Here is a 10,194-nt window from a genome sequence, read left to right as displayed (position 1 = left end):
TACACCAGACCTTTGTACATTAATGACAGTAAAGGTCTGGTGCAGTGAAAGCGTGCTCATGAGGACGCGGCTAAGTGGAGAGCAGGGCTGCCTTTCAATCAGAGGGTAGGCGGTTCGATTCCCGGCTCCTCCTCTGCTAGTCTCATGTCAATGTGTCCTTGAGCAAGACACTTAACCCCAAAATGTCTCCCGTAGCTGCGTCTACAGTGTTTAGATAGATACTGAATTGTAAGTCGCTTTGGATAAAAGCGTCTGATAAATGACCGTAATGTAATGAATATACGTCCACCTCATCCTTTCATTTAATGATCAGTAAACTGTAGACGAGTTGAAATGAATGAACCCGCTCTCTATGTCTGCTACACTCCTTACTGTACATATATTGTACATAAACTATACATACTGTACATATACTGTCAAGTCTTACTGTGACGTCTGCAGAAACACCCTGTTGATTGACAGCTGAGACGATAGTGGAGAATTCCTTTAAAGCATAACTGCTATTAATAAGATTCAACATATCTTTCATATATAAGCATTGTATTACATTTGTATCACTTTACTGGCGGGAACGGACCTCCACGCTGACGTCGTTTACAGCCTGTTGCACCGCAGGTACACTCAGGTGAGTGAGCGGAGCACACAGGGAGGGGGCGAGGCTATTTACAGAGAGAGGGTGGGGGGGGCGGCTCCCGGCTGCGTTTCCAGCCAATCACGGCGCGCGGACCTGGACAGCGGCTTTCACTTGTGCCAGCTGGTCTCCAGGTTCCAGAGACACGACCAGACAGCTCTGCGGGGTTTTTTTTTTTCCAGATCAGCAAAGCGAGGAAAAAGTTTGCGGGAGCGGACCTGCGGACCTGCGGACCTGCGGATCTGCGGTTCGGCTTCTGTTCAGCCGGTGTAAAGAGAGGAGGGGGGTGTGGGTGTCTCTTCTGCGGGCGAGAGGCTGTGCAATCCTCGGCAGTGTTCTGAGACTGCACGGCTCCCGATCCCGATCCCGATCCCGATCTCGATTTTGAATGGACTTTAATGACATGACCTGTCAGAGGACTTCTGACCCGTCGATATAATAATAAAACACCTCCACGTGCTGCTTCTTTTGACTGCTAAAGTCGGACTTAACGTAGACTGTCGGGGAATTACAACATGACGGCCGATAAGGAGAAAAAGAGGTAAGACTTTTATTGTTCGTTGTTGTTTGTTTGTGTTCGTTTGGCGCACGGGGCGCCTGACAGTTGGCCTCTCTGGCGCAGACCTGTTGCTGCAGAGCCGCATGGGACTCGGCCCGCGGGGTTTTTGCTGCAAATCCCAGTCACCGCCTAAAGGCTTCACGTGCAAACTTTGCGACAATGCTGATGTCATTTTTTTATTAAAGGTGGTTTGAGTCGCTCTGTGCTTTAGTCTGCTACAGGCTGTCAGTGGGATAAACCAGATTTAATTCTGATTTTGGACATTTTTTTAATTCCAGGCCTATAAAACGTGTTGGTTATGACCCAAAACAAATGCTAAATGTGTAACTACTACAATCTAAACAGGTGGAGGATATTCCATAATACCTCTATTATATATATATAATGTGTTTACTCCTCTAAGGATAACAGCTTTAAGCGTTTTAAAGCCTTTCCTCTGGTAACTCTTGGTTCCCTCTCAATAAATGAGCTTTTATCTGAGTCGTGGTGAACAGTGGATGTGTATCTGAGCGGCGGCTCAGGGGCAGAAAGTACAACACTTAACTTACTTCTTCTTCAAATGAAAGCTGTGGTTTGTCATCATGAAGCTTCAGTTTCCTGCAGATTCAGACAGGACACCTTACCGCTCAGCGCAGAGAGGAAGCTCACCAGACAGTTGAACTATACCGCGACAGCCCTGCATGTTGAGGCAACTGTGATATTAAAGCTACTATTAATAGAAATGTTGTTATTTATGTTTCTATCAATGAAGCTGCCCCCCTTTCAGAAGAGACGTTCCTGACGTGGAACCTCCTCTCAGAGACAGTCAGTCATGACAGCAGATATCAGATCGGGAACTTTCTGGAACTTGTGGTAGAGAGCATGTCTGCTTTCCTGTCCAGGAGATTACAGCTGGTTAATCACCGCTCAGAGTTCTGCTGGATCTGAAACACTGCTTCTGTTTATGTGGTGATTTAATTCATGCTGACATTCCTTTTATTTTGTCTGTCTGCTACCATATGCGTAACCATTCATCCTTTCACATAATGCATACATTCGTCAGTATGTTGAGGTGCATGTTCCCCCTTTTTTATTCAACTTCTTCATGGTCTTGTGATTGTGTCTTCCTGAAGGTGCCGCCCTGCTTTTTTCACCACTCAGTTGTTCACTAGTGAGCGGTGAGGTCACGGGCCTAATCTTGAGGGGTTACCGTCTCACCTGAGGAAGATACTTCATGTAATCGACCGTGTCGCTACAATCGGATCATAAGAAAAGATGTTTGATATGAAACATGGAAAAAGGCAGATGGGACGTTTAATCGAGAGATTCAAATAGAAACTGCACACCACTAAGAGAAGAGCGCTGAAGCAGTCGATGGACGACCTCTTTGACAATCAAACTCTGTGTATAATGAACCTGTAGAGTGTAAATCAAAGCTTGCATGAATCCTACCTGGCAGACATATTATGACGTGTTATTGTTGCACTGATTTCTGACGAGTCTTTCACAAAACACGGCGGTGACTAAAGCTCCATTCAGCCGTCTTCGGTGATTCGGTCAATTTGAGAACGAGACAAAGAAACCTACTATTTGTGCTTCCTGATCGTTTAAAAAGCACCTGTTTGTTTGCCGGAGGTCATTTCATCAGACTACGTGTTTTCATTTGGATCCTCCGGTTTAATGCAGCGACTTGGTAGCTGAATGGCTACGGCGTATGCCAGGTAACTTGTGCCAGCTAACCACAATGTCCCCGGGTGTGTGGGGCATTTGTTGCATGTCATACAAAATACATATAAAGCTTCAAAAAGCCCCCTGAAAAAATTCCCAAATGGGTGATTTTGGATTTTGGAAACAAACTCTTGTTTGGACTCTGGACTCCGTGTCGTCGGCGACGAAAGACAGAAAGTCCACGATCGTCTTCCTCCGGCTCGTCGACCCCTTCGGTGCCTCCACCGGCCATTTTAGGGGAGGAGATCTGCAAGTGTGTATCCGTCAGGCTGCACATGAAAAGCCTCTCTGTGTGTGTGTGTGTGTGTGTGTGTGTGTGTGTGTGTGTGTGTGTGTGTGTATTACACAGTAGCACGTTGTCACTGCTGCTGCTGCTGCCTGAAGTCATAATTGTTCTGAGAAGTTGTATGATTCATAACGGGCTGCCCCGCAAACAAAGGTTGTGTTTATCTGTGTGTCTCATGTGGACGGAGGGAGGATGAACGTCAGTGGAAATGTCTTCTTGTGATTGTCCTCTTACTGTCAAGCTGTTGAAAAGACGTCTTCGGTATTGTTTTTATAGCGTTGACCTGTAATGACAAGAATGTGCTGTGTGAGAAATAATATGTGATGCAGCACAAGAGGTCCCAAAGCACCCACCGCTGACGTTACAACCTCGTTTGATGTAAATTAGGGTATATGTGTTTAAATAACTGATTCATGAGATAATTATTCATATTTAATTTCCAATCGTAAGGGATAATATTTAGCATTTTGCACTAAGATCTATAAGAAAACTTGAGTTTTTGTTTGCATGTTCTGGTTAGAGTGAGTCTCCCCCCGTCCCCGTTTCATTGAAGGTTTGTTAAGAACATTGCAGGTTTATTAAACGATGAACCTTACTCCCTAAATATCTATGTAGTGCCACCATTTTCACCATTGACCCTCGTGTCATCGGTTATGTCATCCTCATTATCTTAACAGCAGAGAAAACCTTTTTTTATTTGCTGTTTAACAACAAAGTCCACCGACTATCGCGCTCTAGATGCTTCCACTGCGTCTCGTGCTCTTCTTCAGCAGTTCTTCTACTCCCAAAGCCGAGAGTCAACTGTAATGCTCAACTTGATTTGATCTGGTTTTTGCAACAAAGTAGCAGAACGTGTGTCATAAAACAAAAACTTTTTGAAATTCACTGTTTTAAGATATTTTAAAAAAAAGTGATTTAGACCAATAAAGGTCAGTATAAAGATTGCATAATGTTCTGATACAGTATTTCAAAGTGTGTATTATTTAGTAGATCCGTGAGCAGAAATTGAATATTATATTCACAGCTATGTTTTCATTAAGTGTACAATCCCCTGAAGCTACCTTATAATGAGCCGTTGATGGTACAGGAAGCGTCGGCCATCTTTATTCGTAGGTTGTAAAAAGATTAGTGAGCGGATTCAAGTTGGTTGCAATCTGCAGCCTCACCACTAGAAGCCACTAAACCTTAATCACTGCTCCTTTAAAGGGGAGGACAGATGGTTGCTAAACATAACCAATAACACAATAACATATTGTGCTTCAGGACGGTTTTATGGGTGTTTGCATTACTCTGTATTTCAAAATAAAAGAGCAATTCAGCTTTTAGATTCAGCGTGAGATATGATCATAAAATATCACAAATGTCAACTCAAGCAAATTCTTATTTTTAAGGCTGCAACCGACAATTATCATTACTATCGTCAATCCATGTCTTTGATTCAGGTTGTCTCATGATGGTTCCCATCCTGACGTTCCTCTGCTGAGTTAATGGGTTGGTTTCGGGGGGACGTGGTTGGACAGAGGAGTTTACCAAAACCCAGTGTGCTGGAATCAATTTGGGGACGGCAGCTGGACTTCTGCATGACACAGCTGGGAAGTGAACCTTGGACAACACTGACTTTTGGTTTGATGACTTACAAGAATCGGTCTGTAATGATCTCCAGACCTCAGCTGAACTTTGTGACAGATCGATAGATGTGACGACGTGAATCATGTGATTGTTTCCATGTTTCGGCAGCAACATTAAAAGCCGCTTCAGTCCGTTTGTCAGTTTTGAATAAGTCTCTCTGTGGTTCAGAAGAGACTCTTGTTCAGACAAAGTGAGAGGAAGGTGAAGACGGACACACAAAGAGCCAATAGAAACCGAAGGGTAGAGTGAGCGACGGATTCACTGGAGAGAGTGAAGGACTCTGGGTCATTACGTAGAGCAGTGCTGGAGATACAGATGTGCTATGTGTGTGTGTGTGTGTGTGTGTGTGTGTGTGTGTGTGTGTGTGTGTGTGTGTGTGTGTGTTCTCTAAAGGACGATGGACAGCAAGTTGAGTTTGAACTGAGCCAGAACGAAGCTTTGAACATATCAACACATTGTGTAGCCTAACTTTGCATAATGTAAAAGCTCAATGAATAATCAGCACATAATGCGCACATAACGTATTCAAATTGTTGTGCTTGTAATAAGTTATTAAAACTGTTATTTATGTGTTAAATGTAAAGATTAAAGGGTTCCTATACATTCATCCGTCTCGTTCTCTTCTGCTTATCCGGGGCTCGGTGATAATGAAATCTAAATGACAGTCAAGCTGTATGTCCTGATGCTAAACATGCTGGTGGTGAACCTGAAGCCCCCTGAGGCCCCTTGGAGCCCGGAGGCCCCCTGGTCAGCTGTAAACTTTGGCCCCCGGCACGCTGAGGGGAAACAGCAGGGGGTGACGGAGTGGTCTGGGAAACCTCTCCGCATCTTTCCACTGTTATTTTTGTCTCACTCATTCTCACCCGCCCACTCCTCCTTGGGCTGGACCGGGCCTATATGCTCCCCTCTCTCCCCTCCTTCAGAACTCTGTCTCCTTGCCATTTCCTATTTCCTGTCCGGCAGCTCCCCTTCTTCCTCTTCCTCCGCTGCTGTACCAAAAATGGCTCCCTGAACCGCCGCGTGTCACCTGGCTGAGCTCCAGCTCCTCCGAGACTCCTTCAGGTTGACCGTGAAAGTCTAGCCCCCCCCCCCCCCCCCCCCCGAGTCGAGTCAAGTCTTCTGAGTTAAACCGCTTCACGGTAGCTTAACTTTAGCTCGCAGTCGTTTTCTTCACTGCATCTGTGGGCCTGTTGTGATGCACTTGTTTGCACGTTAAATAAAATATGTGACTCTTTCCAGGAATGCTCGATTATCTCGTGACAAGTCTGTCTGTGTTGAAAGGAAGTTTGAAGAGAGTCTTCCTCTCCGTTTGTCCCGTCTGTGTGTTTAACGGTCCTTGACAGACAGACTGTCCAAAGTGAAGTTGTTGACTCTAACGAGCGGTGAACACACTCGTCAGGACGCTGTAACACTATCGGAGCTGGTTTTCACCTTCAGATGCACCAACAATAACATGTTGTGGACCCTTAAAACCTGTCCCACGATGCAGTCCATCAGAGTAAACAGTCAACCACAGGGTGTACTTGGTGTACATTATTTAACATGCACAAAGAGAATTATTTTCTTACCTTTTCATATGGAACTTAAGTGTCATTCTTTTGACTTTGGCTGCTTTGCAAACTGTAAACTGGTCTGTGAGAAGCTTCAGTGAGAATGGTGGAAAAAAGAGTACGAGGCTTTGCATTCCTTTCTCTTTAAGTCTCTGTAATCCTTTTCTACAGGTTTACACGGAGTCATTCCGGTTTGTGTTACATAAAGAGCTACTACAGCGTTCTCCTCTCTCTCACCTCAGTCGTCACATCTCTTCAGCGCTGCTCTGAAACACAAATATGTTACGAGAGTCTGTTTCAAAAAGAGAACTGAACTCTCCTTCTGTTTTTACATGCAGAAACAGTGCTACGTTAGCACTGCGCAGGGCCACGTTAGCACTACGTTAGCACTACGCAGGGCCACGTTAGCGCTGCGCGGGGCCACGTTAGCGCAGCGCAGGGTTACGTTAGCGCTGCGCAAAGCCACGTTAGCGCTGCGCGGGGCCACGTTAGCGCTGCGCGGGGCCACGTTAGCGCAGCGCAGGGTTACGTTAGCGCTGCGCAAAGCCACGTTAGCACAGCGCAGGGCTCTAAGGTTGTGACTTTATTTTGCTGGAGAACTAGAATCGTGGATGGGCGATGTGACCAAAGTTTTGCCCCAAATGCTGCTGATGAGAGCCGGGTAATAAACAGAAAACGTGCCCATGCTGACATTCAAGACCAGTACTGACTTGATCGTCGTTTGTGCTTATTGATAAGATCGATAAGAATATAAACATGAAATAAAAGATACACTGGAACATCTCTGAGGTTTCTAATCCTAAAGAGTAACTAGGAAGGTATTTAGGAAAAGGCCCTGTTGCTGTTGAATTTGTTAAATACAATTTTCTTTTCCAAACTAACTTCTGTTCACCTTCATTGCACTGAAGCTGAAGGCAGAAGTCTCAGAGACAGATATCCCAAAAACCTGGATGAATACAATTACGTATATTTTCTGTTTTGATTTCCCAGTCATTCAGTTTGCCTGTTTAAATCTCGGCCATGCAGCTTGTTTGATATTCTGATAGAGGGTCCCAGTCTAGTCAGCTGACCTCCCTCACACCACCTGGTGTGTCCCCTTCTCCCCCCCCCCATGCCTCTTTCAATCAGCCAGTCTATCCCGACCATCAGCGTGGCGTGGGTGGGTTTGTTTGTTTGTGCCAGAATATGTGTGTGTGTGTGTGTGTGTGTGTGTGTGTGTGTGCCTCTCTTTCATGGACTATCAGATACATCAGTAATCTCCTGCATCGTTCTTCCCCTGTTTCAGCCGAAGTCGGGGCCCCTGTCTGGGATAACTGTTTGTTCGGCCGTGTGTGTGTGTGTGTGTGTGTGTGTGTGTGTGTGTGTGTGTGCATGTTTGGCTGTGTTTCTAGAACTCTATGTTCCTCAGGATCACAGATTAGCAGTACTGTATTGTTGCTCTGTGTTTGTGTTCGGCCAGGCGCCACAACTACAGGAAGACCCACTGTAAGCAAGGAGGTAGGTGTGTGTGTGTAGGTGTGTGTGTGTGTGTGTCTGTGTGTGTGCGTGTGTGTGTGTGCATGCATGCTTTGGGTGTGGGCAGACTCATCGGCCTACTTACGGTGGCCCTAAGAGCTCAACGCACTGTAAATAGACCCAACAGAAGCAAACGAAGAAACATCTTCACCGATGTGACGACAGATGTGTGCAGCGGACTCGCTTGTTGTTGTTGTTGTTGTTGTTGGGTTATTATGTTATTGAAGTCGGCTATCAGTGGAGTGGGAACATGACCTAAATGTAAGGTTTTGGCTTCTTTTAACGCGTTCTGTTTGCACAGGAGGAAGACTGATTTGTCTTCCACCACTTCTGTTAAAACACGTTAAGATAAAGGTGCTCATTTTTGCTCACTGATGGTTTGGATCGGACAGAAGACGCAGTGACGTCTTTTGAGATGCAAAAAGAGGTCAAATGAAAAATGATGAAATGTACAGTAGGAACGTTTTAGAAGTGGTGTTTCTTCCTCCACCTTCCAGTTCCTGATGCGAACGCGATACAGATCTTCAGAGAAGCAGACTGTTCCTTTTTCAGAGCAAGCTAAGGTGAAACGTTCAGGCTCCGGTCGACGTCAATGAAATCTGTAAAATCTGTGCTTCAGATGGAAACGACAAGAACGTGATTAGGACATTTCTAGAGCAAATGATCCGTGGAGAACTGCTGTGAACCTACCGTACTTGTGCTTCCACACACGCACACACACGCACACACACACACACACACACACACACACACACACACACACACACACACACACACACACATGCATACAGCCTGACACCTGCTCTGGTTACAGGATCTGTTTTCTATAAGCACCTCTTGGCTTGTTATCACAACAATCAAATGGTCAATGGCCTGTATTTGTGTGCATGTGTGTGTTTAGGTGTGTGTGCACGTGTGTGTTTAGGTGTGTGTGTGCACGTGTGTGTTTAGGTGTGTGTGCACGTGTGTGTTTAGGTGTGTGTGCACGTGTGTGTTTAGGTGTGTGTGTGCACGTGTGTGTTTAGGCGTGTGTGCACGTGTGTGTTTAAGTGTGTGTGCACGTGTGTGTTGCAGCGTGTGTGCACGTGTGTGTTTCAGCGTGTGTGCACGTGTGTGTTGCAGTGTGTGTGCACGTGTGTGTTTCAGCGTGTGTGCACGTGTGTGTTTCAGTGTGTGTGCACGTTGCAAACCTGAACCCGAGGGAACAGTTTGCATTCAAGATGAGCAAACTGTCAGAGGAAAAAGTTTTGGATCAGAGTCTCATTGGGGGTAAAGAACAGATGATTTACGGCTCAGTGAACTAAAAGTCCCTAAAGATCCCACTTCCTAAAATGCATCTGTGGCGTTCACATGCAGCCCTAGTGCAACAATCAGGACATCTAGCTTGAGATCAAGTCTGATAGAACTGGATACCAACATGCATCGACCGTTCCTCACTCCTTAACCTTATTTAAAGAAGGGTTTTTTTACATGTCACGTCGCAGCTCCCATGTAAACCAATGAACATCGAGCTCCTTTTCTTTCATCGGTGCACGAGCAGCGATACGGTGCTGAACACACGCTGTTCAGATACGAGCAGATGGAGTCTCGCTACTGCCAGCAGAGCGACGGACAGACGCGACATCATCCTCTATTTGTTGTTTTTGTTTGTTTTTAAGATTTGGACCTGAACAAACGAGAGCTAGGGTAGGATCTGATCTTGCACGTAAATGTGGAGAGAGCACGTTGTAGCCGCTCAGGCCGCAGGGCATCGGAGGCGTCAGCTGACGAGTTAATCACAAAGAGAGAAAGAGAAGTGAAGCCGGAGGGTGTGAGAGAGGAGAGAAACCCGAATGAGCGCCCGAGGGCGAGGAGGACGAGGAGGACGAGGAGGACGGTGGCTGTCTTCACCGGGCGACATGGAACTAAAGAGAGCCTAGGAGCTGGATGGAAGCGAGCTTCACGCAGAAGAAACATCTGGCTCAGCTGCATCGTTTAAATGTGTCGCAGGACGTTTAATACAAGCCGTAAACATCAGCGGCACCTTTTCATTAGAACCACACAATGGTCATCAGTGTGACAGTGAGTTTAGTGACAATATTTCCTATAGACATCAACACAAACAGATGACAGGGAGCCATGATGCTGACTTGCTTTATGAAATCTGGTGGTTTTTCTTGAGTTATGAAATGATCTGCCAGCATTGATATATTGATCAGAGCATCGCTGTCGATCAGCGTTAAACGACGACTGCTCTTCACTATCGTCTTCAACCCTGAACCCTAAAAGTTCAATACTTCTGTCTCCACAGTTCCTCCTATCTCTCTCTGTCTCTGTC

At 45.8% G+C, this 10,194-nt stretch overlaps 1 protein-coding gene across 1 annotated transcript in view; it reads left to right on the top strand.

Moving 5' to 3' along the window:
* The first annotated feature begins 760 nt into the window (after positions 1-760).
* Positions 761-10,194, top strand: part of epas1b (endothelial PAS domain protein 1b) — a 36,418-nt gene continuing 26,984 nt past the window's right edge. Inside the window, exon 1 of the mRNA XM_068734432.1 lies at positions 761-1,172. Coding sequence (XP_068590533.1) covers positions 1,147-1,172 — 26 coding nt within the window. The 5' untranslated portion in view covers positions 761-1,146. The remainder of the gene's footprint in view (positions 1,173-10,194) is intronic.

The sequence above is a fragment of the Cebidichthys violaceus genome, unplaced genomic scaffold, assembly GCF_023349555.1.
Source record: "Cebidichthys violaceus isolate CVI_PGR_0920_01 unplaced genomic scaffold, fCebVio1.0.p SCAF_64, whole genome shotgun sequence".
Classification (NCBI taxonomy): Eukaryota; Metazoa; Chordata; class Actinopteri; order Perciformes; family Stichaeidae; genus Cebidichthys; species Cebidichthys violaceus.
Note: the sequence above shows the minus strand (reverse complement) of the source record. Positions and strands in the feature narration are given on the sequence as shown.